The sequence below is a fragment of the Eubalaena glacialis genome, chromosome 2, assembly GCF_028564815.1.
Source record: "Eubalaena glacialis isolate mEubGla1 chromosome 2, mEubGla1.1.hap2.+ XY, whole genome shotgun sequence".
Lineage (NCBI taxonomy): Eukaryota > Metazoa > Chordata > Mammalia > Artiodactyla > Balaenidae > Eubalaena > Eubalaena glacialis.
This window is the reverse complement of record NC_083717.1, coordinates 183,085,131-183,104,479: the sequence shown is the minus strand read 5'-3', so window position 1 is coordinate 183,104,479 and position 19,349 is coordinate 183,085,131. Positions and strand designations below refer to the sequence as shown.

Sequence of the window (19,349 nt, the reverse complement as noted above, 5' to 3'; positions counted from 1 at the left end):
TTTTTATTAATATTTATATTCACGAGAGTTCACAGAAAAGAAATTCAAAGAAGTGGTTAAACTTGGGGGCTTATATACCATCTTAACAAAGGAAAGTGGTCTAGGCCTCAAGGGACAAGAAATTGTGGAGAAGTGACAAGGAAATATGTGGGTGGACTAATGGGAGATAAGAGTTATTTTAGTAAAGTCTGTTTATGCAAACTCATCTTGGTGTCAACTCCCTGTCTCTGGTGATAAGATTGCTCTCTCTTCTCTTCCTGATACAGAGGTGGTTAGAAAATGCCCTGCTTTTAGGCAGGCAAGGGGAGGCACAGAACTCTTCCTGCATCAGTTGATTCTCAGTTGCCTCCAGCTCAACATAATCTTTATGCCAAAGTGCCATATTCTGGGGGTGGCGTATTCTGATCCCCTTCAATACAAAACAAAATCCTTAATAATTAGATGGTTGACTAAACTCCTGTGGTGTAACCCAAGTTACTTTATCTTCCAGTGGTGGGGGAAGTGAGATTCAAACTGAGGGAGGGGAGTTGAGGCAGGGGTGGAGAGTGGGCTGGAAGGTGGGGCAGATGCAGGCTCTGCCCACTAAAGACCTAGCACCTTAGGAGTTGGTTACTCACTTTGCAAAGTTGTGTTGCCTTAATTTCCCTTTTCTCTCATGGTAGGTGTTTACATAGGCCTCAGCTTTTCTGGATTTTGGAATTATGATGATACCACGTGGTATAACCTGACAGACGTGGTCTATTCCCAAGTTGGAGAAGGTAATTCCTCTAACAGTGCCTTCATCTTCAGCATTTCCTTTACATCAACACTTGATGGATATTTATGAAATGTCTTTGCTTTGCTGAGGACGTCACTTTTTCCTTACTTTTTAACCCATGGTATGATTTCTTCCTTTAGAACACACAGAGCTTTCCATGGTGGATATGGTTTTAACAAATCATTTTTTAGTTATCCTCACCTCTTTGGGTCTTTTTATAAGTGGAGATCTTCGCTATCCATCCTCCTCTGTCTTAATGGTAGGTGAATTGCTCTGTAACTAATAATTAACCTTAAATATCTTCTGTGACATAAAGTAGAAATAGTGGATACTTGAGTTATGTGTGATGTATCTTAGAACTACAATGCTTCTTCCTTTTAAAAAACGTAAAAGCGTAATATAGTGACTTTTTCCTTTGCCTTATAGTGTTGAATATATTTGGAAATGGTGCTAGCTTTATTGCTATACAAATTTATGAGACGTTTCAAATAATTCATATAGAAAATACCCTATATACTTATAAATAGTCATATATGTTCCCAAAATGCTTTAAGGTACATAAAGCCAGATATAGTATTACAAAATAACATAAATTAAAATTATGTCCTTCTGATGAGTTTTTTCTTTTTATTCTTAAATGGCTGTATCAAAGCTTCAACACCACATTTTTTGTTTTAAAGCGCTTCCTCAGCTTCTGCTTTGTCACTCCCATCTGCTCCAAAATAAAGCATTGAAAAGAGACATTAATAAATAAATAAATAAAGTAATTAAAAGTAAGTTTTGGGATTGAGAGAAGGGAAATCAATTCTTAAATATGTTAATAAATAGCTCTCAAAATTACCTCAACAGAAATAAGAACAGTAATAAAGACTTAGGAACAGTAGGAGAAAAGATTGGGGAAGTGTAAAAGGAATGATTGTACTGGTTAAGAAATAGTTATTTCTTATACATGGTAATTATTACCTTTTTTCAGGTTTACGAATATTCACAACCTTCCTTCTTCCTCATTATCTCTAAGAAAGTATCATTTGTTGCTCTGACAGCTAATAGATCTGGCCTTTTATGTGCTTATCATGTGGTTGCTAAAGAAGAGAGTTGAAACAGCCAGGAGCGTGACCTGAGGTCAAAGCACAGAGAATTAGGTGTGGGCTGTACATCCTGAGGGCCTGGTCTAGGGGCTGTACTGGGCTGGGCAGAAGACAGAGTGGCCGTGGAGAAAATAGTGGGATAAGGATGTGCCTTCCTAAACCCCAGTCGGTGGCCGACCTAGTTTCTTCCTATACACTTCCTAACTCCTCCATTTAAATCATTAAAAGGTGGGGTTTTGGTCTCAGATCCTTTCTGGAATTAAGTTAAAGTATAAATAAATTAATCAAATGGTGAAACAAGGCAAAGACTGAGGGGGAAATCTCCAAGACACGGTGCAAACTACTTAAGAAGCTGGTTTTAGTGTTTGATACTCCTAACTGCTGGGATGTAAAAAACATCGTCTCCTTTAGTATAATTTAAATTGCTGTTTTGTTATGCCTTCTGATTTACAAGCAAAGATTAAAATTCCTTTTTTTCTTTCTTCTAGTTCTCAAGGGCAGACTTTTGTGGTTTCGAAAGGGTAAGAAGCTTTCAGTTTCCAAGGGTTGGTTAAAAGATATGTGTTTCCTTAGTGACCTAAGAGATGAGGTGCAAGACAAGAATTCATAATATAGATTATTATTGCTGATACTATAATATTATTTACAGTTTGAACTAAAAACACGTATTTCCAATAACCATTAAGCAATGATATCCCCTTCTGTTTCAAAGGAGGAAATGCCCCTTCTTTGTCTCTGAGGTGGTCCCCACCCCATCTTTATATGTTCTGTCCAGGATTGCTGTGGTTGTTCAGTGCGTTCTGCACAAGGACACCCAGTTGAAAAGATAGTGAGAGCCGAAATATGGCTAACACTTGACTCCCCAATCCGCTTACCCCCCACCTCCGTGTGGGTCTGTGCCTACCTGGAGAAAGGGGCACTCTTTCTTTTTCATTTTTTATAAATGTATTTATTTTATTTATTTATCTTTGGCTACACTGAGTCTTCGTTGCTGCGTGCGGGCTTTCTCTAGTTGCGGCGAGCGGGGCGGGGGCTACTCTTCGTTGAGGTGCGCGGGCTTCTCACGCGGTGGCTTCTCTTGTTGCGGAGCACGGGATCTAGGTATGCGGGCTTCGGTAGTTGTGGAGCGCGGGCTTAGTTGCTCCACAGCAGCATGTGGGATCTTCCTGCACCAGGGCTCGAACCCGTGTCCCCTGCCTTGGCAGGCGGTTTCTTAACCACTGTGCCACCAGGGAAGTCCCGGGGCACTCTTTCTAATTTGATACAAGTACCATGTAAACTCTGATCCTACAGCTCTGATTCTGGATTTTGTTCCATCAGTTATCTCCCCTCTCTGTTACAAGGTCAAGTTCTGAGATTCAACTAAGTCATTCCCATCAACATATAAGCATGCTTTAGTTTGGAAAGCACAACAAAATTATGAGCATTTCTAGCCTTTTGCCATGTCTCCTCCCCATTCTGTCCTCATACAGGCCTGTGGGCACACACTCACCTGTGCATACCCACGCACACTCACTCAGACCGTCTAAAGCAAAGGGGCACTTATTTCTCAGGAAACAAAAGGAACTGACTTCTTGCTGTACTGATTGGAAGAAATGTGAAGCTGAGAACTGGGAAGGCCAGGTAGGCAAAACTGATTTACATCAGAAAGAGCAAGGGGGAAAACTGTCAAGAGAGAGTTCCAAACCTAGCTAAACTATATCATTCAAAAATGAGGGTGAAGAAAAGAAATTGTCACAGATAAGGCATCAGGAGAGCTTACTATTCAGAGACTCCCGTGAAGGGGTGGGGTGCCAGAAATAAAGACAGAACTAGAAATGTAAGCTGTAAGTGAGGCAGGAACCTTGTTTGTGCTTTCTACCAGACCTAAGCCTGCCGTTCTTTTTTTTTATAGCTGCAAATATTCCATTGTGTGAACTTAACCAGAGTTTACTTAGCCTGTCTCCTATTGATGGATACTTGGACTAACCTCATCAGACTTTAGGTTTCATGTCAAGAACTATCCTATTTACTATTGTATGCTATTATTAGGCTGCCTTGTAGATAGGCTGTCTCAATAAATATTTGCAGAATCCATGAGTGAATAAATGAATACGGACAGGAGTCCAGTCTTGGACAAGCTTAGTAGCCATGCAGCATGGAACTTTGAGCAGTCATATACCTCTCTGGGCCTCAATTTCTTCATTTTAAAATGGGCATGACAATATCTACCTCTTAGAGGTGAAGTGATTAAATAACATTACATAAGAAAAACCTCAGCCTGGTTCACGAATCAAGGTAGCAACTTTAAAAAAAAAAAAGCTGGGTTTTCTCCCCAAACAGATAGTCAGAAACTTCTGAAGGCAAATGACAGAAACCAAACTAAAACTGATTTTAGTGAAGGAGAGGAAGTTGTTGGCTCATGTGAACAGGGAATTCAAGGAGTGAATGAATCCAGCTTCCAGACATGACTGGATTTAGTGCCTAACAGATGTCCGTCCGACCCTGTCTTCTCAGCATTTGAGTCTGCTTTCCTCTACATTAGCTTCATTCTCAGTGGGTTTTCTCCAATTGTCAGGAAGAATAGCCACCAGGTTTATGTGCCATCAGTTTAGCACTCCCCACAGGAATAAAGTATCTCTTTCCCCGTGGTTCTAGCAAGCCTCAGGGCTGACTCATTAACCTGAGTTGGATCCTGTGTGTATTCCTGACCCATCTTTGTGACGCTAAATCAGGCCTGGGGCATGAGCTCATCCTTGGAATAAAGTCAGCCTGATCAGATTAAATTATCCCCAAGGATATTCACTGGACTATTACGAGTTTTATTCCAGGTAGGAAAAAAAAAAAAAAGAAGGAATCTAAAGAGTAAAAAAGGAATCAAGGCCCGATAAAGATTCTATACTAATTGCCCAGATATAATCATGATAATTATGGCATCCTGAAAAACTGAAGATTTATATGAGAACTCAAAAGGCTCATTTGATATAAAACCATAGGTTGAAATTCAAATAAATTATTGTCCACTCCATTTTAAAAGGCTTTTTTGTTTGTTCAGCGGTTTTATCAAGATATAATTCACATAGCATAAAATTCACCCACTTAAAGTGTACGATTCAATGGCCTTTAGTATATTCACGGAGTTGTGCAAGCATCACCACAATCTATTCTAGAACATTTTAAAGGCTTTTAATGCACAGATTATGCAGATTTTATTACTGGTCTTTAAAAATGTAAGAAGGTCTTCCTTTTGTCTCAACAATTATATGAGAGTCAGAATCTTCCTATGTTGACTAAAAAAAAAAATACACAACCTAAAAGTTGAGTTATGTTTTATTCAGTGGACAAAACTGAGGACATAAGCCTGGGACACAGACTCTCAGATAGCTCTGAGAGACTGCTCCTAAGAGGTAAGGGAGGAGGAGGATATTCAGGAGTTTTTGCAACAAAGACCAGGTAGTCGGAACATCAAAAGATTACTGTTAATTAAAGAAAACCAGATATCTCAAGTTAAGGAATTTAGTCCTTTTTCTATGTATGGGAAGATGCAAGAGTCTGGGCTCCCTGAAATCATTCCTTTGATGTGCACCTCAGCTATCTGGGGCCAGTATCCTGTGCTTTGTCATCCTGAGTCTCCTCAGGGTGCATCCTTGGGGGGTGGCTGCAGTGACTGAGGGCTTGGCAGTGGGCAGCTCATTTGTCTCCGTCCTGAGTTCCCTCAGGGCTCACCATCGGAGTGGCTGTAGTGGCTTGATGGCTGCAACATCCTTTGTTTACTGATATGGCAGGCAACATTTTTTCATTGACACCTATTACAAAACCATCTCAAATTCTTGCATATAATTCATATCCAACATATATAATCTCACCTTCTTGGAAGCTTCTCCCATATGACCAATTTTTCAAAACCTGTATTTTTGTGGCTTTTTTTCTTATTGCTTCTTGCTGCTGTCAGGCCTCTGGGAAGTCTCCTTAAACCTAGCTGCAGCTGAAGGAGAATAAAAGATAAGCATGTGACCCATTTTAACTGTAATGAAAGATCAACAGCTCCTGAGAGCCTCGGAAAGACAGCTCATAAATAGTAGCATCTTCCATTAACATATGCCAATCATGCGAAATTTCTTTTTATTCCTTTTTTGTGTGTTGTTCAAAAAGCATATTCTTGTTTCTTGTCCTCATTCTACGAACTTTTATTTTGCTGGCATACAGTTTTTCTTCTTTTATTTGCCTCACATTCCTGAACTATTGAACTTTTAAAATTTCTTATAAGTTTTTCTATTTTTACATCTTAAGGCTACATATTGCCTAAATGACATTTTTGTTTATTTATGTAGGTTGACTACATCAAAGGAAAACTGTGGTATAATGAAAGATGTTTTGCTAACAGAGAACACTTTGAAGGTAAATTTTAGTTAAAGAACTATTAATAAGCTTTTTTCAACATAGCTAGCATATATAGATTAGATAAAATGAAATAAAATAAAAACAGAATTAAATATAAAGATAGGTTTGTTTTGTATAAGTTAATGGCCTAAAACTGGGGGAAAAATTAGTTTAAATCTGACACAATAGGCATGCCCTGTTGTAAGTGCAAGAAGATTGTATTGTAAATGATACAATTAAATTGTATCATTTAATTAGTGATACGTTTAAAAATATAGATGCTACTTATAATTTCTGTACCTTTATATTTTATAGTTGATTATGTTACTATCACCTTTGAGAGAAACAGGACCCTAAGTGAGGTATGGTATTAAATATTTTTAAAAGTAAGAAATTTTATTGTTCATGATTTCATAGGTTGTTATTAATCTAAAAAATGGCAATTCTATAGACTCAAAAGCTTAACAATCACTCTTTGCTCCCAGTGGTGCCTGTACTTAGATTTAATGGTAATTACCTAATTATGTTAAATCTAGACCCACACAGTGGTTCTAGAAAAACAATTCATGCCAGAAAGGGATGCTTTGCAGTGTTTTCTGGACTCATATCCCCCAGAAGAGAAGCACAGGCATTAAAGATATATCACTATTATTTGTGACCAGTCACGACAACACAATTAGTGTTGTTCATTAGTTTATTAGCCTACAAGAACTAATTAGGAACTTTTATAGTTCAAGAATGGCATTAACTTTTCCTTTCTCTTTTTGTAGGCAAGCTCTTGTTTTTATAGTAAAGAACCATTTCTTGAATGGTTACCTTGCTTACCCCCCATTTCAAAAGGAATGAAAACTATTCTTTCAACTGTGGTAACATTTCTTGTTGACCAAGAACAAAGTTCTGGAGTCTACCTCTTCCATAACCAGGTAGGCCTTATAGCCCAGAGGTGATTGCTCTTGACACCACAGTAGTGAAAATTTACCTTTGCAAAACTTATTTCCAAGTTCTTTTTATCTTTGACAATAGAAGGTGATAAAATTGGCTACAGTGAAATTATTTATGGTTAATAATATAGTTTGATACTTTATAGATGTCTTGCCTCTTATTGTCATTCAGTTTGATGAAAATGGAAAATACAGCGCTGTTTGTGTAGTAATGCTTCTTTGCTTATTCTTCAGGAGAATGTAAGCTGAGTTTGGTCTATATAAATTTAAGTGTCTGTAAAATGGTTAGTTTAAATGAACAAAAAGTGGAACTAGCCCTACCCTCATGATTTTAGGGGAGAAAAAAAATAATTCTCTTCTACCCTCTTATGTTCAATTTTTGGGGCCCTGCAAATTAAACTGACAAAAGACAGATTAACAGGAGAAAAGAAAACAATTTATTTATGCATGCAGTGCACATACGTGTGGGTGAAAGTCAGTGGTGAATAATTCAAAAGGTAGTTAAAATTTGGAGGTTATATGCCATCTTAATAGTTTAAGGGGTTGAGCGAGAAAGGTACTTAAGGGAAAACAAATGAAAAGATAATGGTTTACAGGAGAACAAACAGGAGATAAGGAAGTTTGTGATGTTTGTTTGTACAGGTATGCGTGGTCTTTCCGGCTCCTTCAGGGCCATAAAACTCCCCTGGAGAAGGGATTTGGGGTAGGTTTTGTTCACATTCTGCCTTCTGGGAGTAGATCTGCTCTGAAGAGGAATTAATGGCAGCCTTTTATCCCAGAAGTTGCTGCTTTTAGTCAGATAATGGAAGGATTTTGTCTGCATCTCTTGAATCTCAAATATCTTCAGCTTAAAATAATCTTTATACCAAAGTGGCATGCCTTGGGGGTGCATATTCTGATCCCCTTCAAAATCATGATCTGACAGAATTGGAGTGTGGCCTAGGCATCCACACTTTTAAAAAGTAGTTTGACATTATAGTTATGAGCATGGGTCTTGGAGTCTGTTGAGTTCAGTAATGATTCTACAATAAATCCCCCCATGACATTTATTATTTAATAATAATAATTAAATTATTATTATTAAATAATAAATGGGAAAATTATTTAATCTCCTTTACTTCATATTCAACATCTATAAAATGGACATATATGGTGGGGGGACGCAGAGTAAAGAGATACCAGTAGTTGCTAATCCTTCCAATTCTATGCTGTGTTAATGGTTTTGTGCCTATCTTAATCCAAATCCAAGTAACAGGAAACTCTAAAAATTGTAACATAGACTAGTACTGTTGGTGGAAAAATTCTTATGATTTGCTTCTGCTTTGTTTATCTATTTCTAGAAAAATACCACTGTCTCTGTGAGGATCCTAAAAAACAACAAACCAAGATTAATACAAAAATTTCCACTTTTCTTATTTCCTTCATCATTCTCTTCTCCTGTTGGAATGATATTCCACCCACGAAGCCATTTTCTGTATGCTTATGGTAATCAGGTGTGTATGAAACTTCACACTCTAGTATAGATGTAAATCATTCACTTGCTCTTTGCTGAGTGATTATACATCAAGTAAAGAACAGAGTCACTCTGATGGTCAGGGAGGTGGAAAGCCTGATGAAGAGAGAATGAGAGGAGAGGAATTAGTGACAGTGAATACAAACAAATCTTTTGCAAAGTTTTGCTGAAAAGTGGAGCACGGAATTGTAGCAGTGTTTGAAGAAAGAAAGGTCAAAAGAAGAGTTTTTTTAAAGATAGGAGGAATTATGTTGTGTGCTTATGGGACTTATTTGGTAGAGAGGAAAAGCTGACGATGCAGGAAAGAGAGAAAAGAAATTGCTGGAGTGACATTTCTAAAGAGGTGAGAGGAGATGAGGTCTATGAACTAGTGGAGAGATTGGCCTTAGGAGCACAGACAGTTGTTCTATAGTAACGGGAGGAAGGAAGGATTTTCGGGTTCAAAAACTGGTAGGCAGGTGGGTAGCTATGGTAATGGAAGGTGTGGGAATTTATCTTCTATTTTCTCAACAAAAATCAAAGTTATTGTTTACTAGTGAGGATGGAGGAGGAATGTTGAGGGGTTGAGGAAGGAGAGAACAGAGTAAAATAGTTGCCTAGGAAGATGGGAGAATGAATTGACTAAGGTAATCTAATATGATTACTTGAGCTTTGTGCTCATGAATTCAACATGTGACCAGTTCAGCATTATCAAATGTTCTTTTCCACATTCAACTGTGGAAGAGGCAGGGGTTTGTATTAACCACAATACAACAGTTTCTTGGAGTTCTACCAAGAAACTATTAAGAAGTGAAAAAGTATACAGAGGGGAATGCAATAAGACAAAGAAAAAAAATTAAGAAATCAAAGGCATGAATATTAAAAAGTAGCGAACAAAATCTATTTACTTACAGAAGATCTGATTGTCTATATAGAAAATCTAAAAGATACATACAAATTACTAAAACAAGATGGGAGTTAAAGTTAAACTAGGCAGGAGGTAAAGTCAATTTCATTTCTGCACACAATCAACAATAAATTTGAAAACATAATTTTTAAGACACTATTTACAATAGCAGAAACAAAGCAAAACAAAACAGAAATACACAAACAAAAACTATAAAGTACCTAAGAATAAATCTAAGATTTCTAAGACCTATATGTAGAAAATTATAAACTTCACTGAAGGACATTTAAAACTTTATAAAGAAATGAACATAAACATGCTTGTGGACAAGAAAACTTGACTAATAATATCAATTCTTCCTTAAATGAATCTGTAGATCTAATACAACTCTAATCAAAATCCCAAGATTTGTTGTGGAGTTTAAGTTGACTCTAAAATATATATGGTATATGTCAATTATACCTCAATTAAAAAATTTTTTAAGTAAAGCAAAAAGAAAAAAATAATTATACATGGAAAAACAAAAGACCAAGAGTAACCAAGACACTTCTGAAGAAGAATAAGGGGGAGGGACTTGTATTACCAGATATTAACACTATTTTAAAAGTTGTAATAATTTTGGTAATGCAGTTTTGGCCCAGGAATAGACAAATTGACCAATGGGGTAAAATAGCCCACCAGTAGACCCATGCAAATCTAGAATATTGATAGAGGCCAAAGTGACATCACAGGGGGAAATAAGAGACTGCTCAAAATGGGATGGGAAGTTTGGTTATACATACAGAAACTGTTGAAATATATCCCCACATTGCAACATACATCAAGCTCAAGTCCTGACAGATTACTCATTTAAATATCAAAACTTTTAGAGGGAAAAAAATGAATATCTTTCTGAACTCAGTGTGGGAAAGCATTTTAAAACAAGACTAAAAAAACAATAACCATAAAAGAAAAAGAGAACTTCACCTTCATTAAAAAGAAGAATTCTGGATCAGCAAGATGGCAGACTAAGAAGCTTCAGGCCATTGCTCTTCCACAGAGGCACTGAGTTAGCAACAATATACAGATCAGAGTACCTTTACAAGAACTTTAGAGACCAGTTGAGAAGCTACAGCACTCAGACCAACATAAAACCAAAAAAGGATTCTAACAAAGGGGTGGGAAAATTTGCAGTGTGTGCCCATCTGTCCTGCCCCCATTCAATTTAGCATGGCACAACTAGGAAGAAACCTCCCACACCAGGGATCCTCCCTTGGAATAGAGACAGAAGAGTGGGCCTTGTGTCCAACATTCTGGCTTGTCTGTGGGCTGCTCAAGGGACTGGTTTCTGTCTTGCCTAACTCAGAACACTGATGCGACATGCAGCATTGTTTGGAAACTGCTGAAAAGGGGGAGTAATATTGACAAGATGGCAGGCTAGGAAGTTTCAGACCCTCACTTTCCCCCAGAACCACAAAGATAGCAATATACAAACCAGCATACCTTTGCAAGAACTCTACAGGCCTGTTGAGAAGCTACAGCACCCAAACCAAGCTAAAACCAAGAAGGGATTCCAGCAAAAGGGATAGAAAAACTTGCAACATTTTGCACATACATCCATGCCTCTCCTCCTATTTGACTTAGTGCAGCACAACTTGAAGGAAACTTCCCACACCAAGGATCCTCCCTCAGGACAGAAACAAAAGAGCTAACAGTGCATCCAATGTTCTGGCAAGACCAGGGGCTGCCTGACAGACTGGAATCTGTCTCACTTGACTGAAAGCACTGATGGAACTGGCAGCCTTGTTTGGAAACTGCTGAAAACAGATATGATCACTGCAGCACATTAGAATTGCAGTTCTGCAGGCAGATGCCAGCGGCAGCAAGAGCTTATGGGCTTCTGAGAAGAAGCAGGGATAAACAGTTTAGGGAATTTGAGACAACTAAAAGCACAGAACAAGCCAGAGAAGGCACATCCTCAGAAAAGATTTCAGAGGTCCTAGAATCTCTAACTGGGCAGATTGGTAGAGGTCTGCATAAAGCCAGTCCATAAAAACTGGAAATGTGGTTGCTTTATCTGATGCCCAAGTCTCAAAACAACAATAGCAACATCAGAAGGCATACAAAGAAACAGGCATACATGATCCAATCAAAGGAACAAAATAAAACTCCAGAAAATGACCCTAAAGAAATGCAGGTCTATGAGATGCCCGACAAAGAATTGAAAACCACTGTCATAAAGGTGCTCAATGAGTCAGACAAGAACACAGATAACTAAGAGAAATCAGGAAAATAATGCATGGACAAAATGAGATTATCAAAAAGAGATAGAAATCATTTTAAAAGGTCAAACAGAAATTCCAGAACTGAAAAATACAATAACTGAACTGAAAAACTCACTAGACAAGTTTAACAGCAGACAAGATCAAGCAGAAGAAAGAATCAGCAAATTGAAGAGAGGTTATTTGAAATCATCAAGTCAGAGGAGCAAAGAGAAAAAAGAATGAAGAAAAGTGAAGGGAACCTCAGGAATTTACAGATACTATCAAATGGACCTACATATGCATTATGGGAGTCCCAGAAGGTGAAGAGAGAGAGAGAAAGGGACACAGAGCTTATTTAAAGAAATAATGGTCAAACACTTCTCAAATTTGAGGGGGAAAATGGACATACACATTAAAGAAATTCCAATCAGAATAAGTCCAAAGAGACCAACACTGAGACACATTATAATCAAACTGTCAAAAGTCAAAGACAGAATCTTGTAAGCAGCAAGAGAAAAGTGACTTTGTCACATACAAGGGAACTTTCATAAAATTATCAGTGGATTTCTCAGCAGAAGCAGTGCAAGCCAGAAGGGAGTGGGATGATATATTCAAAGTGCTGAAAGGGAAAAAAAAACCCAAAAAACTGTCAATCAAGAATACTGTATTTGGTAAACTGTCATTCAAAAAGGAAGGGGAAATTAAGATTTTTCCCAGATAAACTAAAGCTGAAGGAGTTCATTACAACTATACCTGCTCTGCAAAAAAAATGCTGAAGAGAGTCCTGCAAGACAAAACTAAAGGATGCTAGATAGCAACATGAAGTCACATGAAAATAAAAAGTTTTGCAATAATATAAAAACATGGACAAATACAGTAACTTGTATTAATGTTATTTTGGTGCATAAGTTCACTTTTAATTCTTGTATAGGATTTACATGAGAAAAATATTTTTAAAACTATAAATATGTTAACAAGTATATAATATAAAAGCATGTAATTTATGACATCAATAACGTAAAGTGTGGGGGTGGAGCTGTATAGGAGGTGATTTTGTATACAGTTGAAGTTAAGTTGTTATCAGATTAAAAATAGAATGTAATATTTTATGTAATTGCAGTGGTAACTACAAAGAAAAATATATATGTGGAATATATACACAAGAACACAAGAAGGAAATCAAAGCATGTCACTACAAAAAAAAAAAAAAAAAAAAACACAAAGGAAGACAGTAAGAGAGGAAAGGAGGGACAAAAAGCTACAAGACATATGAAACAATAAACAAAATGGTAATAGTAAATCCTTTCCTGTCAGTAATTATTTTACATTTAAATAGACTAAATATCCCAATCAAAAGACATAAATTAGCTGAATGGATTTTAAAAAAAAAACAGGATGCAGTTATATTCTGTCTACAAGAGACTCACTTTAGATCTGAGGACATAGGCTGAAAACGAAAAGATTGAAAAAATATTTCATGCAAATGGTATCCAAAAGATCAGGGATGGCTATACTATTTTGTAATCATACAAAATAGACTTTAAGTCAGAAATCATTGCAAGAAACAAAGACATTGTATAAGAATAAAAGGTCAATTCACCAAGAAGATACAACCATTATAAATATTTATGCATGAAACATCAGAGCAAACTTTGAAATATAAATATGAAGCAAACTTTGAAAGAATGAAGGGAGAAATTGATAGCAACATAATCGTAAGAGACTTCATACTCCACTTTCAATAATGGATAGAACAACCAGACAGAAGATAAATAAGGAAACAGAAGACTTGAACAACACTGTAGACCAATTGCACCTAACTGATGTAATCAGAATACTGCACCCAGCAACTGCAGAATAAATTCTTCTCAAATACACACAGAACATTCTCTAGGATAGATCATATGTGAGGCCACAAAACAAGTCTCAACACATTTAAAAAGATTGAAATTATACAAAGTATATTTTCCAATCACAGTGGAATGAAACTAGAAGTCAATAGAAGGAAAACTGGAAAATCCACAAGTATGTGGAAATTAACACATTCTTAAACAACCAGTGAGTCAAAGAGGTAGTCATAAGGGAAATCAGAAAATACCTTGAGAAAGTTAAAATGAAAACAAGACATATTGCAGCACTATTTACAATAACTGAGACATGGAAGCAACCTAAATTTCCATCAACAGGTAAATGAATGAATAAAGAAGATGTGGTGTATATATACACAATAGAATACTACTCAGCCATAAAAAATAATGAAATAATGCCATTTGCAGTAACATGGATGAACCTAGAGATTATCATACTAGATGAAGTAAGCCAGACAGAGAAAGATAAATATCATATAATATCGCTTACATGTGGAATCTGAAAAAAAAAAAAAAAAAGGATACAAGTGAACTTATTTCAAAAACAGAAAGAGACTCACAGACATAGAAAACAAACTTATGGTTACCAAAGGGGAAAAGGGGGTGAGGAGAGGGATAAATTAAGAGGTTGGGATTAACACATATACACTACTATATATAAAACAGATAAACAAGGACTTACTGTCTAGCACATGGAACTATACCCAGTGTTTTGTAATAACCTATAAGGAAAGAGAATCTGAAGAATATATATATATATATAACTGAATCGCTGTGCTGTACACCTGAAACTAACATGATATTGTAAATCAACTATACTTCAATGAAAAATAAAAAATAATCTGTGAAAAAAAACTTACGGGATGCAGCAATAACAGTACTAACAGGGAAGTTTATAGCTATAAACACATATTAAAAAGAAAAATCTCAAATTAACAACCTAATTTTACGACTTAAGGAACTAGAAAAATAGAATCAAGAATAGAAAAATAGGAGAAAAAGCAATGAAATTGAGCTGCTTTATTGACAAGCCTTAGCTAGATTAACTAAGAAAAAGAAGACAACTAAAATTGAAAGAGGGGACATTACAATTGATGCCACAGAAATAAGGAGGATATGAGAATATTATGAACAGTTGTATGCTGACAAACTGGATAACCTAGAAGAAATGGGTAAATTCCTAGAAACATACAACCTCCTAATTCTTAAATTGTGAAGGCATAGGAAATCTGAACAGACCAGTAACTAGTTAGGAGATTGAATCAGTAATCAAACCTCCCAACAAAGAAAAGCCCAAGACGGGATGGCTTCATTGGTGAGTTGTTCCAAATATTATATTTAAAGAAGAATTAACACCAATCCTCCTCAAACTCATACCAAAAAAAATGAAGAGGAAGGAACACTTCCAAGGTCATTCTATGATGCCACCATTATCCTGATACCAAAGCCAGACAAGGATACTACAAGAAAGGAAAACTAGAGACCAAATCCCTAGAAAACACTGATGCAAAAATTCTCAACCAAATACTAGGAAACTGAATTCAACAGCACATTAAAAGGATTATACATACCGTGACCATGTGGGATTTGTTCCTAGAACACAGAGATGGTTCAACATATGAAACTGATCAATGTAATAATACACCACATTAACAGAATGAAAGAAAAAAAAACATCACAACATCATCTCAATTGATACAAAAGAGCATTTGACAAAATTCAACATACTTTCAAGATAAAAACACTTAACAGGCTAGAAATAGAAGAAAACTACCTAAACATAATGAAAACCATATATGAGAAACCCACAGTGAGCATTATGCTCGATGGTGAAAGACTTAAAGCTTTTCCTCTAAGATCAGGAACAAGGCAAGGAAGCCCACTCTCACCACTTGTATTCAATATAGTACTGGAAGTTCTAACCAGAGCTATTAGACAAGAAAAAGAAATTTAAAAGTATCTGCATATAAAAGGAAGAAGTAAAATTATCTCTATACACAGATGATATGATCTTGTATGTAGAAAACTCTGAAGATTCTACAAAACAAACGAAACAAAAACAAAAAAACCTGATTAGAACTAATAAAGGAATTCAGCACAGAAGTCTCATTTTAATATGGATAAGCACTCTCCTCCATATCCAAATACATCCAACACTTCATCCTTTTATGAACAAGGAGGCCCAGTTGGGAGATGATGGAATAACTTTGTTCTTTGGTACATTCACAATGCATACTGTTTAAAACTGAAGACTGCCACGTACACTTTTGCACAAACTCTAGGAAGGAAATAGACGGTTTACCAAGTAGGTAAGGAGTCTGTACGTCTGTGTGTGTGTGTGTGTGTGTGATGGATGTGGGAGCATGGTCATGGTTCATGACTTTTCTTATGTAGGAAGATTAGGTAACTGATGACTGTTACATGGCAGCTCTTTAGTGAGGTATTATCTTTTTATTCCCTTAGGTATGGCTTTCAATTGATGGCGGCAACACCTTTGAATTTATAGCTGACTTTGATGATGATATCATAAAGAATACTTATCATAGTTTTTATACTTCAGATATTACTTTTGTTTCCCAACGTGGAAAGGTTTACTTGACAAAGGCAGGTGAGGAATTCACTTTTATTGGTATAAGCACTACCTGTGAGCCAGGGATTAGAAGATTTATTTTAAAATCTGCCATATTAACTAATCCTAAGGTCACAGACCGATTAGGGATGATGGATTTAAAAAAATTTTTTACTGTAATAAAAATAAACATAACAAAATTTACCATCTTAACCATTTTTAAGTGTATAGTTCAGTGGTATTAAATACATGCAAATATTCTGCAAGCATCTCCAACATCCATCTCCATAACTCTTTTCATCTTGAAACTCTATACCCTTTAAAAAATAAATCCCCACTCCTCTCTTCCCCACAGCCTCTCACAGCTACCATTCTACTTTCTGTCTCTATGATTTTGACTACTTTGGTACCTCATATAAGTGGAATCATACAGTGTTTGTCCTTTTGTGACTAGATTATTTCACTTAGCATAATGTCCTCAAGGGTCATCCATGTAATAGCGTATGTCAGAGTTTTCTTCATCATTAAGGCTGAATAATATTCAGTTGTATGACATATATGACATTTTGCTTGTCCATTCATACATCAGTGGACAAGTGGGTTGCTTCCATGTTTTAGCTATTGTGAATAGTGTTGCTATGAACATGGCTATACAGATATATCTTTGAGACCTGCTTCTATTTCTTTTGGGTATATACTCAGAAGTGGGATTGCTGGATCATATGATAATTCTATTTTTAATTTTTTGAGGAACTGCAATACTGTTTTACACAGCACTGTACCATTTTACATTCTGACCCCCAGTGCAAAAGGGTTCCAGTTTCTCCACATCATTGCCAACCCTTGTTATTTTCTGGTCTTTTGATAGTAATCATCCTAATGGATGTGAAGTGGTTTTTCATTATAGTTTTGATTGCATTTCCCTAATTATTAGTGATGTTGAGCATCTTTTTATGTCCTTATTGACCATTTTTATATCTTCTTTGGAGAAATGTCTTTTCAAGTCCTTTACCTGTTTGTTAATCAGATTGCTTGTTTTTATTGTTGAGTTTTAGGAGTTTTCTATTTATTCTGCGTATTAATCCCTTGTCAGATATATGATTTGCAAATATTTTCTCCCATTCTGTGGGTTACCCTTAACTAATTTGGTTATTTCTTAAGTAGTTTTTGATGCTATTGTAAATGGAATTGTTTTCCTAATTTTATCTTCTAATTATTCATGTTAGTGTACAGAAATGCAACTGATTTTTGAGTGATGATTTTATATCCTGCTACGTTGCTGAATTCCATTATTAGTTCTAATAGGTCTTTTTTTTTTTTATTGGTAGAAGCTTTAGGGATTTCTACATATAAGATCACATCATCTGTGAACAGAGATGATTTTACTACTTCCTTTTCAATTCTGATGCTTTTAACTTCTTTCTCTTGCTTAATGGCTCTGGCTAGAACTTCCAGTACTATATTGAATAGAAGTGGTGAGAGTGGGCTTCCTTGCCTTGTTCCTGATCTTAGAGGAAAAGCTTTAAGTCTTTCACCCTTGAGTATAATGTTCACTGTGGGTTTCTCATATATGGTTTTCATTATGTTTAGGTAGTTTTCTTCTTTTTTTTATAATTTTTATTGGAGTATAGTTGCTTTACAATATTGTGTTAGTTTACACTGTACAGCAAAGTGAATCAGCTATACATATACATATACCCCCTCTTTTTTTGGATTTCCTTCTCATTTAGGTCACCATAGAGCACTGAGTAGAGTTCCCTGTGCTATACAGTAGGTTCTCATTAGTTATCTATTTTATACATAGTATCAATAGTGTATATATCTCAATCCCAATCTCCCAATTCATCCCACTCACCCCCCCATAGTTTTTTTCTATTTCTAGTCTGTTAAGTGTTTTATCATGAAAGTATGTTGAATTTTGTCAAATGCTGTTTTGTATCAGTTAAGATGATGTTGTGGGTTCTTTTCTTTCATTCTGTTAATGTGGTATATTACATTGATCAGTTTTCATATGTTGTTTGCATTCAATGTTCCTTGCATTCCAGGAATAAACCCTACTTAGTCATGGTGAATAATCCTTTTAATGTGCTGCTGAATTCTGTGTGCTAGTATTTTGTTGAGGATATTTGCATCATTACTGATCAAGGATATTGGTCTACAGTTTTCTTTTTTCTTTTTTGATACTGTTTTTGTTTGGCTTTGGTATCAGGATAATACTGGCCTCATGGAATGAGTTGGGAAATGTTCCCTCCTTTTCAATTTTTTGGAAAAGTTTGAGAAGGATCAGTATTAGCTCTTCTTTAAATGTTTTGTTGAATTCACCAGTGAAGCCATCAGGTCCAGGGCTTTTCTTTGTTGAGAGATTTTTTATTACTAATTCAATCTCCTTACTAGTTTTAGGTCTATTCAGATTTTCTATTTCTTCATGATTTACTTAGTCTTGTAGGTTTTTTTTCCTAGGAATTTTTCCATTTTATTTAGCTTATCCAATTTGCTGGTGTACAGTTTTTTATAATACTCTCTTATAATCCTTTCTACTTCTGTAGAAGTAGCAGTAATGTTCTCACTTTCACTTCCGATTTTAGTAATTTGAGTCGTCTTTCTTTTTTTCTCAGTTCATCTAGGTAAAGGTTTATTGACATTTTCAAAGAATCAACTTTTGATTTTATTGATTTTCTTTCTTGTTTTTCAACTCTCTATTCCATTTATCTCTGCTCTAATCTTTATTATTTCCTTTTTTCCTTGCTAGCTTTTGGTTTACTTTGTTCTTCTTTTTCTAGTTCCTTAAGTTTTAAAGTTAAATTGTTGATTTGAGAAATTTCTTGGTTTTTGTTTTAACAATTTTAATTGAGGTATAATTGACATATAACATTATATTAGTTTTAGGTATACAACATAATGATTTTATATTTGTAGACATTGCAAAATGATTACCACAATAAGTCTAGTTAACATCCATCACCATACATAGTTACGAATTTTTTTTTCTTGTCATGAGAACTTTAAGATCTACTCTCTGAGCAAATTTCACATATGTAATACAGTATTATTAACTATAGTAACCATGCTGTACATTATAGGTATATGTAATTTTATTGTGCTTAGCTTTATTGCACTTTGCAGAT

General features: G+C 35.7%; 1 protein-coding gene across 1 annotated transcript in view; it reads left to right on the top strand.

Annotated features, from left to right (window-relative positions):
• The window catches only part of CATSPERB (cation channel sperm associated auxiliary subunit beta), a 126,580-nt gene that overhangs the window by 45,353 nt on the left and 61,878 nt on the right, over positions 1–19,349 (top strand). The window contains exons 7-14 of the mRNA XM_061181498.1: positions 663–758; positions 898–1,016; positions 2,334–2,366; positions 6,156–6,222; positions 6,520–6,566; positions 6,975–7,127; positions 8,486–8,638; positions 16,119–16,263. Of these exons, the coding sequence (XP_061037481.1) occupies positions 663–758; positions 898–1,016; positions 2,334–2,366; positions 6,156–6,222; positions 6,520–6,566; positions 6,975–7,127; positions 8,486–8,638; positions 16,119–16,263 (813 nt within the window). The remainder of the gene's footprint in view (positions 1–662; positions 759–897; positions 1,017–2,333; positions 2,367–6,155; positions 6,223–6,519; positions 6,567–6,974; positions 7,128–8,485; positions 8,639–16,118; positions 16,264–19,349) is intronic.